We start from the raw sequence: 20,344 nt of genomic DNA on the forward strand, positions 1-20,344 counted from the left end.
TACAGCTAATCTTTTGGGAAAATAAAAACATTGCATTTCTTGTAAATAAATGATTTCGGAAGAAAATAAAGCTTTTTTCACGTACATGTTTATTTAATAGCATGGCTGAAGAACTTAGCCAGTACCAAACAATTATAGATTTTTCATAGTAAGAAATATCTAGCAAAGATGCTTTAGTAAAAAAATAAACATTTCATCCAGTTGTATTGACAAAAAAATATTTTAAAAAAAGGAAAAACCGCTACGTTTTTAGCTTTTTCACTACACCTTACTTTATTTACGTCGGTCTGTGAGACCAAATTTCTGACAAAAACAATACTGAATATCAGTCGGTTACGTGGCGCGAGCCGCGCGGACTACCTGCTACGTTGTGACAGATTTGACAGCGCTAATCAAGTATACTGTACACTTATAATCGTCAAATCATCCATGTTGTAGATAAGTTGTGTCCGTATATGCAAGCTTTTAAAACCTTTTTAAAGCTTAGTGTTTTTAAAGTGTTCTTATACCTAATTATAATAGCATAAACGTTTGCTATTAACCTAACCTTACCTAACCAAACCTATATAATACAACAGCTGGCTCTCCGAACTTGATCATGTACCGCGGGGAACCCGAAGTGGCCACCGCGCGGAGTTAAAATAAGCCCTACCACAGAGACTTCTGCATCATTGAGCAGATCCATACAAGATTTATGGCTTCGGCGCTCGCACTACAAATTTAGCCGCGGCGCTCGAAGCACGGCACCTATTAGTCAGTATAAGATTGTACACTTATGTGTAATGTACACTCAACATAACATGTTATATGTCCGACTGAAAATACGGTAAAATATTAACTTAAAAGCGGAACTAATGAATTCCTCTACCTCTCACAACCACCCCAGTAGTGCCAACCCACATGTCACATATATGCATTTTCGGTAGTTTTACTCATACACACGTTTTTGAATTTCACTCATGAGGGGACCGATGGTGTTTAGGCAGGTATTTATATACGTTTTTATTGAATTTTAGCACAGGAAAATAATTTGTATAACTAATTCCATCATAACTACCGTCCTAGAACGTGTTATTTGTAAGTGTGAAGAAACTATCTAATTAATCAAAATGAACATTTTAGGAACAGTATTTTATCTAGTAATTTCAACAACTCATCTCAAAACAAAAGGTAAATAATAACAATAAATAATCAGTTCATCTGGTCTTTTAAACATAAAACATATGGTTAATTAATAACACCACATCTCTCTTTGTCACACATCTTCTTTTAATCATATCGTTTTGGTCTTCTTATGATTCTCTGACTTCTTCGATAAGAGTCGTGGTTTATTTGATCAGGTACCTGAGGGATTGTATTAGGCTGATCAATATGTACTCTTTCTTCTAATGGCAATAGTGTTAGATGCCATCGATTTCTTCTAAGCCGTCTTCCATTATTTAGTGTTACCCAATATGATGGGTATTGTATTGTATTGAGAGGTGGAGATGCTCTTTATTTGAGAAGTGATCTTCGTTTCACTCAGGTCTATCTTTCTAACGTTGACAGCAGTATTCAATATCTCTGTGTTCTTGTAAATATCAAATCCTAAAGATTGTGTGTTTGTGTTACATATAGATCTCCATCAGTGTTGTATTCGTCTTTAGGTTCTTTGTTGTACTCCTTGTTTATAGACTTCTCCCCAGAGGCAGACAGAATTGTTCTATTGGGCGATCTGAATGTTGACATGCTTGATGCTAGTAAGCCCTGTACAAAATTCTTGAATAATCTATTGGATTCCTTGGGGCTTACACAGGTCGTGAATGAGCCCACTCGTTGCACAGCGACATCATCTTCCCTAATAGATCACATCATAGTTGATAAATGCCTTAACCCATTTGTTGAAGTTGTAAATACGTCAGAAATATTGGATGGTAGGGGGAAGAAAATCACCGACCATAAGCTGACTTACTGTGAAATACCAATTTTTAAGGCTAAAAAGTTTGGGAAATTTATTTCCTATAGAGACTATAAAAACTTTGACATGGCAGTTTTTTTGAGACTTGTTTCAGAAATTAATTGGAATCATATTTTGGCATCAAAAGATACAAATTGTATTGCAAAATTTATTTCAAACAACATAATCAATGTGTTTGATAGCTGTGCCCCTGTAGTAAGGAAACGTGTGACAAGAAATAGGTCACCATGGATTACTTCCAAAATTAATAGCCTTATCAAAGAGAAAAATAAATTAAGAGCTATACATAACAGATGCCCAACTGCCAAGCAATCATACATCAAATGCAGAAATGAGCTGAATAGTGCTGTTCGAAGGGCCAAGAAAGAATATTTTGCGCACAACCAGATTGCAAAAATTCTAAGAAGTTCTGGTCAACACTGTCTAAAAGTGGCGTTTTAGAAAAATGTGAAAAAGAAAGCCCTTGTCAACTTCCTCCAAATGAATTAAATATGTTTTTTGCAAGTATGGGATCAGGTAATAGTATTGACCAAAAGAGATTGGCATTCTATCAGGAAAATTACTGTGGAGAAGTTGAGAATAATTTCAAATTTAGAGCTGTCACCAAAGAGCAAGTTATAGAAACTATGAATAAAATACGTTCAAAGGCATCTGGTATCGATGGCATATCAATTGATATGTTAAAAGGTGTTAGCCCTTATTGTGTCTCAGCAATAACTCATCTGATTAATGTGTCACTAGAGACTGGAGTTTTCCCTGATAGTTGGAAGCAAAGCATTGTGATTCCGCTCCCAAAGTGCTCTAATCCAACTACGAGTAGCCACTTCCGCCCAATATCAATTCTGCCTGTTTGTTCGAAAATCTTGGAGAAAATTGTTGTGGAACAGTTGGTAAGTTACCTGGAGGAGTCGGACATACTTTTGGAATCACAGTCAGGTTTCCGTAGAGGGTTCAGCACCTGCACTGCTCTTCTCAATATGACTGATGAGCTTCTTCAGGCCAAGGACCAAGGGTTGCACAGCTTTATGGCATCACTTGATTATTCAAATGCTTTCGACTCTGTTCATCACGACATGCTCATATCAAAGCTCAGGTTTCTAAAATTCCATGAGTGTACACTCAAATGGTTTTCCTCATATCTTTGTAACCGATCCCAGGTGACTAAGGTGAATGGTAGGTGCTCCGAGTTGATTCAAAGAGAAGTAGGGGTCCCTCAGGGGACTTGTCTGGGTCCAATACTTTTCATATTGTACACCCATGACCTCGATAGCGTTCTGAAATCTTCCACTTTACATTCCTACGCTGATGATTGTCAACTAGTTCTTTCCCACGCCCCTTTTGATTTTCATGAAGCAGTCAATCTCATCAACAATGACTTGCTAAGGGTAAAGCAATGGTCTGACGATCACGGTCTAAAATTGAATCCTGAAAAGTGTACTGTGCTTCATTTCTGGTCTTCTGGTTTGCAGCCTAAAAATAGTCTTATTGAAAAGGTAGAGCTGGACGGTCAAATTCTTGTGGTGTCTGATTCTGTTAAGGTGTTAGGTATCAGAATTGATTCTCAACTCAATTTTCGCTCACATGTTAGTTACATTTGTCAGAGAGTCTCAAATAGGTTGAGAATTTTACACCGTTTGAGAGGGATACTATCTGAAAATGCTAAGCTAGAATTGGTCAAATCAACAGTCTTCCCTATTATTCACTATGCACTTCCATCGTTTGGTGAATGTCTTACTCTTGACTGTAGAGTTCTTCTTACGAGGTTGCAAAACCGAGCCCTGAGGTTTGTCTTCAATCTGAGGAAGTTTGATCATATATCTGCCTATCGCAAACAGGCTAAGGTACTCTCTTTGGAAAAACAATGTTTTCTACAAACTGTTTTAATTGTTCACAAGACACTGTCTTCTAATTTGCCTCCCTATTTGAAAAGGAAACTTATGCCTCGAACATCAGTTAGGGAACGCTGTACTAGGCAGGACGGCTTGCTTGAAATGCCGAGAGTGCGGCGTGAGATAGGTAAAAAGAGGTTCTCATACTTTGGACCCCAGGCATACAACACCCTCCCAAGAAACATGAAAATCATGTCATGTAATTCATTTAAGGCCAATCTAAAGCTAGTTTAGTTCCACTGTTTGTAATTATTGTGTACTTGTAAACTTTTTGTGACTTTGAGTTGTCTTGAAAACCAGTGTATCTGAAGACCGCTTTAAATAAAGGCATTTTTATTATTATTATTATTATGATCGGGGATAAATATCTGATTTTGATAAGATTTCTCCTTTACATTTCAGGTCTCTAATCCAGACCTTATCCCTTTCTTCCAGAGGTTTTAGTTCACTAGCTCGTCTCCTGTTGTCAAAATTCCTCTTCATTCTCTCTTTTATGCGTTTGTCGTTTTGTTGAAAACCAATCAAATCATTAGTATTGACCTTTTCAAAATCTTTCAATGATGGAAGATTTGACCTCAATTTTCTTCCATAAAGCAGCTCTGCTGGAGACAGTCCCGATTCTAACTTTGTTGTGCGGTAAACTAATAACCCTAGATTTGGATCTTTATTTTTCAACAATATTCTTTTAGCTATTGACACTGCGTTCTCAGCACCACCGTTTGCCTGAGGAAAGTCAAGGCCACACTAAAAAAACAGGCCGTAATGCTCATCAATCATGACGTCACGATAGAAGATGGCAATGACGTAATTAAGGTTATATTTTTGTTTTCAATTAAAAAATTAAAACAAGCAGCTGATCACAAACGGCAAAAATACGTCATTGCCGTCTTCTATCGTGACGTCATGCTAGACGAGCATTACGGCCTGTTTTTTTAGTGTGGCCTTGGGAAAGTACGGACTGGTGGTAGTTGCTTCAAACCCATACTCTTTTGCAAAATCCTTGAACTCTTGTGATGTGAATTGAGTTCCGCCATCAGTCCGAATCTTGTATGGAATTCCATGTCTTGCAAAAATGTTCTTTAACTTTCCTACAACCAAATTGGAGGACAGAACACTGAGTTCAACTAATTCAATAAATCTTGAATAATAGTCTTGAACCACCAAGAACCACTTTCTATTACACATAAATAGATCTGCGGAAAGATAGACCCAAGGACCTTTTGGTAGTTCTGTGGGCATCAAAGGCTCTTTGTTCACTTGACGGTGTTCAAGACACACAAGACAGTTTTCTACTTCAGACTTGACATCTCTCGAACAGCCCGGCCACCAGACGGATTCTTTTGCTCTTGAACGACATTTCACTATACCTAAATGGCCTTCGTGAATTTTGCTTAAAATTTCTTTCCGTAAGCTTCTAGGTATGAACATTCGTCTTCCTTTTACTATCAAACCATCTTCCAAAACAAGTTCATCTTTATATTTCCAAAATATTGAGTTCTTACGCCAATTATTCTCCAAAATTGACGACAAGATTTCTCGACTCTCGGGATCATTACCTTGAGCTTGTTTAATTTCTTTTAGCCGTTTATCTGAACACGGGAAAGTTTCTACAATGCTCCTGATGAATAGCGCATCGTCTACAGTCAGTTCATAGATTCTGTCTTTGACGAAGTCTTCTTTGATGTTTCCAGGACTTCGAGATAAACAATCTGCCATGAAGTTTTCTTTCCCAGGTAGATAAGTTGTCTTATAATCGAAGACTAAAAGCCTCATTCAAAATCTTTGAAGTCTAGACAAAAGCTCTGAAATAGGCTTTGACCCTAGAATTTCTACTAATGGTTTGTGGTCTGTGTACACTTGAAATTGCTTTCCCAAAATATACATTGAAAACTTTTCACATGCCCAAGTCACGCCTAATGCTTCCTTTTCTATTTGCGCATAGCGTGTTTCAACATCAGTCAAACTTCTGGATGCATATGCTACTGGTCTCCACACCTCACCGTGCAGCTGCTCCATTACCGCCCCAATACCATATGAAGATGCATCTGCAGTAATTATTCTAGTCTCAGCATTACTTTTGTAAGGAGCCAACACTGGGGATTTTGTCACTGCATCTTTTAACAATTTGAATGCCTTGTCTTGGGATTCCCCCCATACCCACAAACTTTGTTTCTTCAATAGACAGCGTAAAGGTGCTGTCATTTCTACTAGGTTTGGTACAAATTTCATTAGTTGATTCACCATTCCTAAAAACTGTCTCAGCTCTGAAACACAAGTTGGCTCCTTCATAGAAGAAATTGCCTTAATCTTTTCTGGATCTTTTCTGGGCTTATACCATCTTGAGTAATTAAATGCCCAAGGAATGTTACACTTGTGAGGCCAAATAAACACTTGTTTTTATTAAGAGTCACTCCGTGTTCTGTCAATCTTTCAATCACAAGCTTTACTCTAGTATCGTGTTCCTCTTCTGTATTCCCTACAACCAATATGTCGTCAGCCTGGTTAATCACTCCTGGAATGTCTGCTAATATCTGACTTATCCTCTTTTGGAATACCTCTGGGCCAGAACAAATTCCAAATGGTAGCCTTTAGAAATAATATCTTCCAAATGGAGTAATGAAAGTTGTTAACTTGTATGAACTTTCGTCAAGAGGTATTTGCCAAAATCCATTAGCTGCGTCCAGTTTACTGAAATATTTAACTCCTTCAATCTTAGCTGAGGATTCTTCTACTGATGGTAGTTGTAAATGTTCTCTTTGCACGTAAGTATTTAGTTTTGTGTAATCTACACATAGCCTTATTCTACCATCTACACGAGGCACTACTACAATGGGTGAACACCATTCTGTTGGTTCTGATATGGCTTCAATTACACCTTCTTTTATCATTTTATCTAGCTCTTCTCTTACTGGTTTGTATAGAGATACAGCCACTCTTCTGGGGGACATTACTGCATAAGGTTGAGCGTTTTCTTGTAGTTTAATCTTGTATGTACTGTTTAGACTGCCCATCCCATTGAAAACCTTTGGGCATAACTGTTCAACTTCATCTTTATCAATTAAATTGACATTAAAGGTTATCAGACCTAAACTAAGTAGTGCATTTCGGCTTAGCAACGGAGAATTTTGTTTACCTAGCACGTACAAATCTTCTGATAGTACTCGGTCATTGTATTTGAGAAGAACCTTAGCTACACCCAGAATGTTGAGCATATTTTTGCCTGGTCCATACAATACACGATCACAACCTTGTAATTGGAGACCGAGGGATCGAGCCTGATGTTCTCCAATGACTGATACATCGGCCCCTGTATCCATTTTAAACCAAACTTTATGTTCATTGATTTCTATTTCAACTACAGGGCATTCTTTGCCGTACTTCATTACCTGAATTTCACCCAAACAAAAATTTGACGTGTCATTTCCGTTGTTGTCCTCAACTTCCCGTATTGTTTTCTGTCCTTGTTTTATACAACACTTAGCAAAATGTCCCTTCTCACCACATCTAAAACACTCAACTTTATATGCTGGGCACTCCCTATACTTAGGTTACATTTGTTACATCTCAACTTGTTTCTGAAAGAGCCTACTTTACTGCTAACGGCTCCTACTACCTCATCTTGACTAATTGAATTTGATATGTCGCCTACTCGATCTCTTACTACTTTTTGCTGTTTCAAAATAGACTCGGATTGCCGAACTTTGTTGATAGCCTTCCTCAAAGTTAGTGAATCGTCCATTTGTAGTCTCTGAAAGTTTTGGATTATTGACTCCAATTACAATCAAATCACGTATCAGCTCTTCCTTTAAATTTCCGAATTCACACGTTTCAGCTAATTTATGAAGGTCATTTATAAAAGAATCTACTGTTTCATCGGCCCCTTGTCTTCTCTTAAGAAACTTGGCACGTTCATATACAATGTTACATTTGACTTTTAAGAAATCACTGAAACTTTTAACAACTTCTTCATACTGAAGATTATTCTCATCAAAAATACCAAAAGTACGGAAAAGATCCTTACCTTTGTCGCCTAGAGTATACAAGAGCATACTAATTTGTTGACTGTCAGGCTTGAAGCAAAGCTCTGAAGCAATCCTGTACCTCTCAAACCTTTTCATACAACGAGGCCATAAGACAGGATTTTGAAAATCAAAAGCTTCTGGTGGAGAAATTTGAGTCTGCATACCTGAAACTGTAGTAACCCTCGAAGCTTCAGTTGAGGTTTTATCTCTTACACTGTTCTTTGAACAAACCTGATTCCTAGGCTTGGACTCATCTTCACTTGATTCAAGATCAAATTCCTTTTGTAAGAGAGAATGAAGAGGAATTTTGACAACAGGAGACGAGCTAGTGAACTAAAACCTCTGGAAGAAAGGGATAAGGTCTGGATTAGAGACCTGAAATGTAAAGGAGAAATCTTATCAAAATCAGATATTTATCCCCGATCATATTGGGTAACACTAAATAATGGAAGACGGCTTAGAAGAAATCGATGGCATCTAACACTATTGCCATTAGAAGAAAGAGTACATATTGATCAGCCTAATACAATCCCTCATGTACCTGATCAACTAAACCACGACTCTTATCGAAGAAGTCAGAGAATCATAAGAAGACCAAAACGATATGATTAAAAGAAGATGTGTGACAAAGAGAGATGTGGTGTTATTAATTCCTGACACCATGTGAAGAAACTATCTAATTAATCAAAATGAACATTTTTGGAACAATATTTTATCTAGTAATTTCAACAACTCATCTTAAAACAAAAGGTAAATAATAACAATAAATAATCAGTTCATCTGGTCTTTTAAACATAAAACATATGGTTAATTAATAACACCACAGTAAGGTATGAGTGACGACGGACTACGCACGGAATACTAATCAATTTATAACGTCAGTGGTGACGCCGGTCCACCACAACAATGGCAAATCACACCTGAACCTCGGAGCGTCGTAACCCCAAAAATTCAATGCCGACAACTGGAGACACTGAGGATCGGAGATAGTATTACTCGAAGGTCAGTGCATATTATAGTGCAAAGGCCAATTATTACTAAACTATAAATAAATGTCGGTTCGGTTCCATATACCGTGCGTCCCAAAAAGATTGAATTTACATTTCACTTTAAACATTGTACTCGAACAACAATTTGGCTCTTATTGCATTACTCTAAAACAACAACCTGACCATAATAAGGCCAAAAAATATACTCTACGAATAATCTTTGGAATGAGCTCAGTGCGTGTAAAAGCTTAAAACTCAAATAGTAAATAAATTTACTCAATGCCTTTTGATTGAATCGAAAAATAAATAACAACAATTAAATTATACAGCTGATCAAAACTTAAAAAATTATGTTCTTCATAAGTTTTTTTTTTTACTTTATTTTCAAAGCCACTGGGGCAGAACCCAAGGGACTTTGTCAAAAATGTAAGGCCAGTTTGCAAATCTACGCGACACGCTCTTTCCAATGAGACGTCAATGGATAAAATTGGTTAAGAAATGGCGGAGGAGTTCAACCGACAAAGTGTCATATAGCGTAATAATTATATAGAAGATATATACCATAATACCATATTACCACACTACAAATTCAATTCTACAATATACGGTACGTAGTTTTATCCAAACAAACGATCAAAAACCCCGAATGATATTGTTATTTGATTCAATGGTCAATGCACATAAGCGAGTCTTATCTTTCAAAGCAGATTAAAAAATACAAAGGCAGAGGAATGCGCGAGAACGAGGTCACGTCACGGTTGCTATAGAAACGACGAAACTATCCATTAGAATTGCGCGCCAACGTCAACTAAACGCCAGACTGTATAAACACGCCGCGTGTGTAGTGTTCGACAGAGCTAGTACTTTCAGTTGGCAAGACTGGCTTCTAGCCTCGAGCGACGTGGTTAGACCATGGGAAGCGCCTCAAACTCCTGGGTAATCCCGGTTAGCTCCTCCCACTCTGTCCCTTATCCCCACCTAAAAGACGAGCAAGTTGTAAGTCGGCCGGGTCGATTGCCGAGCATTTGAAGCAACTAGAGCCAGAAACTAAACCTAAATCTCTGGTTGTATTCAAAGCACAAGTTGCTGAAGCCTTAATTAAGAGCGGAGAGGGAAAAACTAAACAAAATAAGAGAGGAAGGCCAAGCGTTGATTCTCCAGAAGCGAATGCACCCAAGAAGTACAAGTATTCTGCAAGGCCTGCTGATGAAGTAAGGTGCGACGGTGTCGACCATTGGCCACTTCCAACTGAGACAAAGAAAAGATGCAAATTGTGTATTCAGAACTATTCGACAATGAAGTGTTCAAAATGTGACTTGTACCTGTGCCTAAATCAAAAAAGAAATTGTTTTATTGGCTACCACAGAAAATGAGTGGTTGGAACCGCATGACATGAGTGGTATTGCAGTAGGCTAAACACCACCAGTACACACAATTTGTGAAGCTGCTTATTGAGGACTCCTTGTATTCCTGAGAATATAATTATATACATTTACCTTACTTTTATTCTTATAGACTACTGTATTTTTACAACTTTGTTACATTTTTATAAACATTAATATAATTTGTTGTATATAATTATAAATAGCATTATTTTATTTTCCCAATGATGAATGTTTTACTCATGGTCATTCCGTAACTTCCCAACGATGATTATTTTACTCATGATATAAAAATTTTAATTTAAATGTAAATTTGCGTAAAAAAAATATTTTTGTATTGATTAATGCCTATTATAAATAAATAAAGCAAAGATAAATTTTTTCAATGTTTATTTCATAATTTGGGAAAGAAAGGGCTAGAGACCAAAAACACCATCCGTTCAAATTCATATATATATATATTAATAATAAGTACGGTTGTGATTAGGGCTACTATTATATTAAACAGAATTAAAATAAACTAGATTAATAGAAACTAGAACTAAAATACCGGACAAGCCTATTATAAACTCTCTAACTGGGCTTAATGTAACACCTCAAAATATCATTAAAATAATCAAACAATTCAAGAACACAACTAGTCAGGCTATCCATGGCTTAAACATCATTGTGTTGAAACATGTTGCGGACATTATTGCTGATCCCCTAGCAAAAGTACTTAATCTTTGTATGTCCCATGGGGTTTTCCCTGATGTCTTAAAAGTTTCTAAAACAGTACCCATTTTTAAAAAGGGCAACCATGAAGATGTAGGAAGCTATCGACCTATTTCCATAGTGCCTATGTTTGCAAAGATTTATGAGACTATAATGAAAACCCAGCTTGTTCAACACTTTGAAACCAATAGTCTGTTTAGTTTCTCACAGTATAGTTTTAGGAGCGGTAGAACCACAACTACTGCAGTTCTTAAACTTGCCACTAAGGTAATCGATGCTTTTGAAGAGTGAAATTCAGTTGCACTCACCCTAGCTGATAAAAGCAAATCTTTTGATTGCGTCTCCCACATTCAACTGCCAGAAAAGTTACATCAATATGGCGTTGGGGGACCAGCACTGCTTGCCTTAAAATCCTACCTCCTAAATCGAAAACAGATAATGGCAGTAAAAGGGTCCATTGCCAGTTAAACATGGAGTGCCCCAGGGATCTGTGTTGGGCCCTGTGCTATATAATTATCGTCTTGGTGATGGTGAACGACCTCAAGCAGTTAGGCAACGTCTTGCTTTTTGCGGACGACACGACTATCTTTGCGGATGCAAGCACTCCCGAGAAAGCCAGGGTCAAGGCTGTACAGTCCTTCGAGAAAACCAAGACGTGGTTCAAAGCAAATAAGTTTTGCCTAAATTAAAGCAAAACGCAACACATGTCCTGCAGTCTAGCTCGGAATCCCATCCCTAATAACCTGTCTGAAGTAAAATTATTAGGCTCCATAATCGACCCCAAACTCACCTGGGAAAAACATACCATGAAAATGTGCACCAACAGGGCCGGTTTAACCCATACGCGAACTACGCGGCCGCATATGGCGCCATGAAAAAGTGGCGCCATGGCGCCAACGGAATTTTTTTTTTAATTTTACAAGTAATTTTGTTTATTTTTGCTCAGAGTTAAAGTATTCAAAGCACCACAATAAAGTAATTTATTCTGTTTGTACCAACAGCACTTGAAAAATGCGTATATTTGTACAGCCCTACAACTCTTCGATTTGTAGTGAGCTGACGCTCGGCAGCGTACAGCGCGGCGCCTTTGGGTTTCATTTCATGACTCATGCTCGAGATAAGCAAGCGCGCAGCGCCACTTGTCACAACAAGAAACTTCCCCCTCCCTCCCCTTCCTTCTACTTCTGATAACTCGCCCTTGCTAGATCAGAGCATTACATTGTATTGTATTGCACTCTTTTAGTTGTATATGTACACCTGTTCTGAACCAGATTGATACCGACTCAGCAATTAAAGAATTTGCCAAGATCAAAGCTAGGAGAATTAATTTTTAACTGCTAAAAGCTTTTGAACTGTTAAAATTGAAAATTTTGTATTCTTTTTGTCAAGGTAATAAATTTGGTTTTTCATGTTTTCTACATGTTTAATGCGTTCAATTAAAAATTCCTCTCTTGTCATCTACTTACACCTGTTTTCATTGTAATAGGCTTTGTAATAGCTATTTACATTACAAGTGTAGTAAGAGCGTTTTTACATCACGCAGGTGAATGTTGTGCAACGAGCGGAAGCGAGCTGCATAATTCACCTATGTGATGTAAACACGCTCTTGCGTAACGTGTAACGTACAAGATTTTACCTGACCCAACAATATACAGGGGGTTACGTACAATATTTTTCATTATCCATTTCACTCAACTTTACATCACTCGTGAAGTCAAGAAGTTGTATACATCACGCTTGGGATTGGGAAGTTTAACATGGCGGGTTAGGTAAAAACTTATATCGTATCCTGTACTTATATAAGTTATCCTGTAAAAATTGTTTTCACATTTAGAAATAAATTGTTTACTTAGGCCGTGATGCTCGTCAAGCATGATGTCACGATAGAAGACGGCAATGACGTAGGTATTTATTTATTTATTTTCCAAGGAAATATTAAAACAAGCAGCTGATCACAAACAGCAAAAATTACGCCATTGCCGTCTTCTATCGTGACGTCATGCTTGACGAGCATCACGGCCTAAGTTAACAATTTATTTCTGATTCGGGTGTTCGCTTAACTCTGAAAAATTCCTAGAACCGGCCCTGTGCACCAAGCTATCGAGGACATTGCATCACTTTAGGAAGCTCAAACTTATGCTGACAAAGCAATACCTACTGACTGTCTACTTTGCTTTGTTCCACAGCCATCTCAGCTATGGGTTGGAGGTTTGGGGCCATGCAGCTGGCTGTAAGGATATACTTTTGTTACAAAAGAAGGCAGTCAGACTTATTTCCTCCGCTGACTACCACGAACATTGCAGACCTCTTTTTAGTAAACTCAATAGCCTATCCTTACAGTATACAGCCAGTACATTCTAATCACTCTAAACAACATAAGGACCAACATCTCTAGTCTTGCATTGAGAGAAGACCAACATGATCACAATACAAGGTCAAAATCCAACCTTAATATCCCTTTCTGCACACTAAACAAAAAAAAGGACAGCTTTCTTATGTTGGCAATTAGGATGTACAACCGACTGCCACTGTACTTTAAAAACCTTGAGGCCTCAGTTTTCAAAACGAACTGAGGGAGTGGCTACTGGCAAGGCCCTTGTAGGTACTCCCTAGATGAGTTTTTTTTTTTTTTTTAATTTGTGTCTAACCTGCTGCCAAACTTGTAAATATGTATATAAATATTATTTTTATTTTTGACTCAGTCTAAGAGCTGGTCAACGACGTCGAGGGAGTAAGTAAGTAGGCTAAGTAAGTAAATGATTAGTGGCCAAATAGTTTTAAATTTAAATTGGGGTTTTGTTGATAAGCCTAGTCCTTATATATATTAAGTTAAGTAATGAACTAGAGATGCATAGGTACTTTGGTATTATACAGAGGTCACGCTTACAGCGGGCTGCGGCGGTTATATGCTGGGTTATATTAAATAGAAAGTATGACTCATCTGGTAAGATATTGTTCGATTCATAACAAAACGACAATATTCCTACAAACTTAGGCTATTTAAGATAAGATAACCCAACCTAACATAACGGCTGCAGCACGCTGTAAAATATGTGGCCTCCGTATAAGATAATAGCCTACCAAAGTACCGTAACTAAGCAAATAAAGAAGCTAAGAAAGAGGCATTATCCTTAGGCTTACCTGTCAATAAATCCATCACCATCTGCATCACAAGCTTGAAAAAGTTTACGAACTCTTTCCTCGTCACACAGAGAACTAGTTTCCTCGCTGCAGGCAGAATTCTGTTCTAACTCAGCCATTTCGACTGAGGGTAGGCCTATTTTGGTTATTAAATTGATGAATAAAATTCAAACCATGAAATGAAAAATTTTTCTCTATGCAGTTTGGCAAATCAAACTTAGTTGATATAGACCCTAACATTAGGACTGAGGGACTAGGATATGCCTATCTCATCACAGGTTGATAAATTTTAAAAAGCGAACACTGTATTTTAGGATACCACCGGTATCATTGACTATAATGCTGGTATCCTTAAGTCCATGTAATGACTCCCTAAATGTTACCTACTGTCTTCTACGCTGATACTCATTGTTATATCTTGTTTTATATCTATATAAGTCTGGACCAGTTAATTAATTTCAATCCTATTTTTAATATATTACAGCTGTTAATATGTTAGTAATGTTTACATTCTAAGATTGATGATGAATAAAAACAAGACTTATTTTTAGTTTCTTACAATTATGTTTTATAATTATTAATTCAATAAGTACGTAACAATGGCGACTCAGAGGTGAAAATAAAGAGATTAGGCATTACTCAAGCTTGAAAAGAATGAATGGATAATCAAAAAGTGACTGAACAAAACAGAGCAATATTGGAAACATTACAAGCCCAAACTGCTGCTCTTGCTCATTTAAGCTGCGCGCGCACTACGGCGGCACGGCACGGACGGGCGGGCGGCACGGCAATTTTTAAAAGTTAATAACATTGAATGTAATATGAGTGCGCGCACTACGGCGGTACGGCCGGCAACGGACGTTCGGCAGCTTCCGCCGTTTGTTAAAAAGTCCGGGAGACAGAACTCTAGGACATTTCTGAGCTGCCGTGACGCCCGTACCGCCCATACCGACCGGGAGCACTGCACACCGACCGGGCGGGCGGCACGGAACATCCGCCATTCTCAACTGATCTCTGTCAAAGTAGCAGTGTTTTCGTGTGTTGTAAACAAAGATGTTAGTAAGTTGATTTTTCTCGTTGAGAAAAAACCCAAACTGTACAACATGCGACATCCGGAATATTTTAATAACGTCCGGCGTGACAATATATGGGCAGAAATATGATCTATTATGAAACAATCAAGTAGGTTTTACACATAATCCTTCTACAAGATCAGGAAACAAGGTGTGGAACTCTCCAAAACTTAGTCTTTTCCTGTTTATGTGGTGTATCTAAATGTTCTTTGCTTGCACCTTCTTGTCACCTCTTCCTCTGCTGAAATTAAACCTACTATCACCACTTTATCTACATCCATCTTAACTCACAATTTTTAGCTCGTAGACTGTCATCTAACCTAAATTGCGGATGTGCGGATGTCCCGTCCCGTCCGTCCGTGCCGTGCCGCCGTAGTGCGCGCACCCCCTCTTAAAAATGCCGTCCGTGCCGTACCGCCCGTCCGTGCCGTGCCGCCGTAGTGCGCGCGTAGCTTTAGTAAGACAACTTGCAAGTCATAAACCAGAAAACAATGGAGAAGACAGTAAAGACACAACACCTATATTAAATTCTTCAATAACCTTTGAATCTTTTGATGAAACAGTGGAAACATTCAAATCTTATAAAGAGAGATTGGAAAACTTCTTTGAACTAAAAAAGTTACATGGAGAGTCAAAAGAAATCAAGGAAACAAAAGCAAGAATATTGATAAATGCACTCGGTGCAAAATATTATTCCCTTCTATCAAGTTTAACAGCACCTGATCTTCCATCTTCAAAAGACTATGAAACCTTTTAAAACTGATTTACTGGAGAAACAACTCTGTCCCCAGACAAATGTTCTCACAGAACGACACAAATTTTTATCAAGGGAACAAGGTACTAATGAATCAATTTCTCAATACATTGCAGTTTTAAAACAGCTCTCTATATCTTCAAAATGGAATTGCCAAGAAAAAAATTGTGGGAAACCAGTAAATAGCATTTTACAAGCACAATTTATTCGAGGACTTCGTGACAGTGAAATTCGGGAACAGATTCTCCAGCAAGGAAACGACATCAGTTTTGAAAAAGCAGTTGAATTTTCACTAGCAATTGAAGCTGCTAAAATACAAAACAAGTTATATGGTACCGATTCAGATGTTAAACAAATTTCTAAATCCAAAGCATTGAAAAATGTGTCAAGTTTCGAATCTATGAGAAATAAAACTAGAAAAAGCCAACAATCATCTAGAAACTTCAAGAAAAGAAATCTACTTGAAACAGAACTTGGATTAGAAAATATGTGTTTACGCTGTGGGAAAAAAATCACAAAGCATCAGATTGTAGATCCAAGAACCTTTATTGCAAATCTTGTGATAAGAAAGGCCACATCGAGAAAGTCTGCATTTCATCTCTTATAGACAGACAGCCAATAAAGCAAATACAAGAATCAGAATCTGAAAGAAGTGACGCAGATTCTGAATATGACTGCAATCAGGTAAAAACTGTACCTATTTATTACAATTTAGGTGAACCTCGAGACGATCCTTTTTTAGTCACAGTCAAAGTTGGTGGAAGTTCAAAACAATTTGAAATTGATTCTGGCAGTCAAGTTACTTTAGTATCATTAACTGATTTTCAAAGTTTGAAACTGAATTGTGAGTTGAAACTATCAAATGTAAGGTTTCGTACCTATCTAGATCAAATAGGGATTAGGTACGCAATGTCAGAGACACCTGCAAGTGCCGGTCAACAAAACATTGAAGGACCTTCAGCAGCATATAATTATGAAAATATTGAAGAGCCAAAGCTGCTTATCACTTAAGACGATCTTCAAGGATATTGAAATCTAAGAAATGTAGGTAGTTGTTGCAAGTGAATATTGAATTAGGCAACGTTGAAATCAAGAGGGGGAGAACAACTGTTATATCTTGTTTTATATCTATATAAGTCTGGACCAGTTAATTAATTTCAATCCGATTTTTAATATATTACAGCTGTTAATATGTTTAATAATGTTTACATTCTAAGATTGATGATGAATAAAAACAAGACTTATTTTTAGTTTCATACGATTATGTTTTATAATTATTAATTCAATAAGTAGCCTATGTAACACTCATAGACGTCTAATAACTTAGCACATCGTAGGTTAAGTCGTCTAGCCTAGGCCTAGCTTAGATATTCTTACTTCATGATTTAGGTGTTAGGGTCGCTAAATTTAACCTAGAAATTTAATTTAAAGGTAAGTTACATATGCTAGGCCTACCTAAATGACTTGGTGAGAAACGCTAGAAAGTTGGCTTATTTTATTACCTATATCACAACACCTATAAACCTCATTTTTCGTTGCTTTAGAACAAGTTTGGCAACAGCCTAGGTAAACTTAGGCCTAGGCTATTGTGCCAAAGCCTAAAGAGAAAATAGGTCTAGCCTAGTTTGAGATCCGAAATGAGAAGGTTAAAGATAACAATCACGTACCCTAGCCTATAACGCACATCTATTTAAAAATACTCTAGTGAAATAATATGTTCTTGTTCACAAATGATACTGTGATGTTCGATGTCCATCGGTTTACTTCATTTATTATTGTCACAACACAAGACAACAGTCCCAACTCAACTTAATCTTGAGCAGAAGCAGAACTCTTCAAATTCCAATCCAATCCAATCCTCCCTTCCTTCAGTATTCAGTGCCAACGACAACTAAACTACGAAATGAAATAGTGATGTGCTTGATACTTACTTACTTGATACTTGTAGTCTATGTCGTTGGCCGATGAAATCGGCATGACTGCGTCAGATTACTAAATACTAAAATACTATTTACACAATACTATTTACACTGTGGCAATGGCTAAAAAGTGGCTCGTTGCCTAATTCTTCGAGGCTGTAAAGAGGCCTATTAACCAGCCTGTCACGCAGGGCCGTCTTATAATCATCAAGGTCCAGATTGCGCACATGAACCGGCAAGGAATTAAACAGCCTTATCACCGACCGAGGATAACTCTTCAGAGAGCGGGCTAGGTGGCATCTCGGCAGATCAATGTCACAAGCTTGGCGGGTATGGTGGCTATGTACATTGTCTCTGACTACAAAATGATGAATGTTTATCTTCAGCAGGGTCAAGATGTTAAGGACATACTGGCTGTAGACAGTCAACACACCCAACTCGAGGAAGATAGGCCGACAGTGTGCTTTGTAGCCAGAAGATGTTATTATTCTCATCGCCCTCTTTTGTAGTAGGAGTAATTCCTGTGTTGACGGAGAATGACCCCACAGAACCAGGCCATACGTGAGGTGACTGTGAAACAGTGCGTGATACACCGCTAGCAAATACGGTCTGGTAATGGTGGTCCTAAGCTTCCTTAAAAGGTGAAGAACTCTTGAGAGCTTTACACATACCTTTTCATAATGTGGTGGTGCCAACTTAGCTTAGAGTCCATCCAGAACCCAAGCAGCTTCACGCTGTTGTCCTCAAGGCCGATCTTCAGGGAACACATAAGGGTCTGAGTCTTCTCCTCGTTGATCTTGAGTTTGTTGGCTATAAACCAGTCCTTTGCCAGCCTCAGGGCGTTGTTTGCCTCCTCCAGCAACGGGTCGATGTTCTTCCCCTTTGTGACCAAGGTGGTATCATCTGCAAACAGGAGGGCATGGCTGGTTGTAGCAAGGTCATTGATCATGATTGTGAAAAGGAGAGGGCCCAGAACCGATCCCTGTGGAACTCCATGGGGAAGAGAGCCCATAGTAGATGAAGCTCCCATGATGGTCACTATTTGTTTGCGGTTGCCAAGGTAGTCCGCAAGAGAGCTGAAAACTGCACCGCCAATTCCGTATTTTCTCAGCTTGGCCAGAAGGATGTCATGTGACACAACGTCGAAAGCCTTGCTGAGGTCACAAAGGCTTGGGTGGACCGATTCATTCTCCTCAAAGGCCCGGGATATGGTGTCGACCAGGCTTAGGAGTGCGGAGGTGGTAGATCGACCGCTACGAAAACCGTGTTGTGAGTCCACCAGTAGGCTATTCTTTTCAAAATATGAGAGGAGCTGCTTCTTCATCACCGTCTCCATCACCTTAGAAAAGATAGGGAGGATAGAGATGGGGCGGAAATTTTCCATGAGTGCAGGGTTCCCTTTCTTGAAGATGGGCACAGTCCGAGCCTTTTTTAAAGAGTCTGGAAAAGATCCATGAGCCAGGCACAAGTTGACCAGGTGCGTAAGAGGAACGGCCACAAGATCTGCATCAGCCCTGAGAACATGTGCAGAAAGGCCATAGACATCTTGGCTCTTAGAGTCTTTAAAATTCTTAATAGTATGATAGATCTCTCTTACACTCACAGTATTCCAGCAGGTAAATGAATAGACGGAGGAGAAGTCAGGCATAGAATCCAGAGGGTCCGTCTGCAACACAGGTAGCACAGGTAGATCAGAGATGATGCTTCCAGCCACACTTGTAAAATACTCATTAAACTCATCAGGGGATGCTTGGATTATAGGCCCAGGACCTGGTGCTCTTTCCCTATTGATTATGTCCCACGCAGCTTTACATGGGTTAGGGGCACTAAGGATGGATTCAGCATTAAACGATTTCTTGGCCACATTTACTCTAACCCTATAGTTCATCTTGATCTGCAAATAAAGAGAATAGAGCTGCCCTTTCCTACACATATCACTGGAGCCCTTATACAGGTCATAAACAAACAACATGTAATTTCTGATCCTCCGATTTGCGATACCGCGATACGTATCGTATCGTATCGGAATATCGCGATACGCGAGGGACGATACGATATTTCGATACGATATTTAAAAAACGATACGTATCGTATCGCCTAAAACGATATTTGTATTTATATCGGCACATAGAGCGATTCATATCAAAACGATATTTTTAAGCTTTTTTGCGCAGGGCGAGCAAACTGCAAAATCTGTACTCTGTGAAAGTGTAGTTTGAAATAGGAGTTTATGACGTCTATATTTTTTGTTTTTACTTGATATTGTACCAGTTGGTCGCTGTCAATGCGCCACCACGTCAAACCGCCACCTCGGTGTTTTGGTCAGAGGCGTCAACCCGCCACCACAAAAAACCGAGGTGGTGGGTTGACGTGTACCTACAGGTCAAACCGCCACCTCGACAACAGGCCACCACGACAACCCACTACCACACAATTTTCCGAGGTGGCGGGTTGTCGTACACACTCAAGTCAATGAGCCACCACGACAACATGCCACCACGACA

At 38.6% G+C, this 20,344-nt stretch overlaps 1 protein-coding gene across 6 annotated transcripts in view; it reads right to left on the bottom strand.

Annotated features, from left to right (window-relative positions):
* LOC128983103 (colorectal mutant cancer protein-like) overlaps positions 1–17,729 on the bottom strand; it is a 135,490-nt gene extending 117,761 nt beyond the window's left edge. For 3 of the 6 annotated variants that reach the window (XM_054402307.1, XM_054402299.1, XM_054402267.1), the window contains exons 1-2: positions 17,377–17,729; positions 14,095–14,230 (exon numbers count right to left, since the gene is read on the bottom strand). In XM_054402307.1, coding sequence (XP_054258282.1) covers positions 14,095–14,213 — 119 coding nt within the window. In that variant the 5' untranslated portion in view covers positions 14,214–14,230; positions 17,377–17,729. The remainder of the gene's footprint in view (positions 1–14,094; positions 14,231–17,376) is intronic. The other 3 variants (XM_054402283.1, XM_054402291.1, XM_054402275.1) reach the window with 3 other exon arrangements.
* Positions 17,730–20,344: the final 2,615 nt, after the last annotated feature.

Source organism: Macrosteles quadrilineatus, unplaced genomic scaffold (assembly GCF_028750875.1).
Source record: "Macrosteles quadrilineatus isolate MER2022 unplaced genomic scaffold, UCM_ALF_1.0 Scaffold_1__1_contigs__length_201487025, whole genome shotgun sequence".
In the NCBI taxonomy this organism is placed as follows: Eukaryota; Metazoa; Arthropoda; class Insecta; order Hemiptera; family Cicadellidae; genus Macrosteles; species Macrosteles quadrilineatus.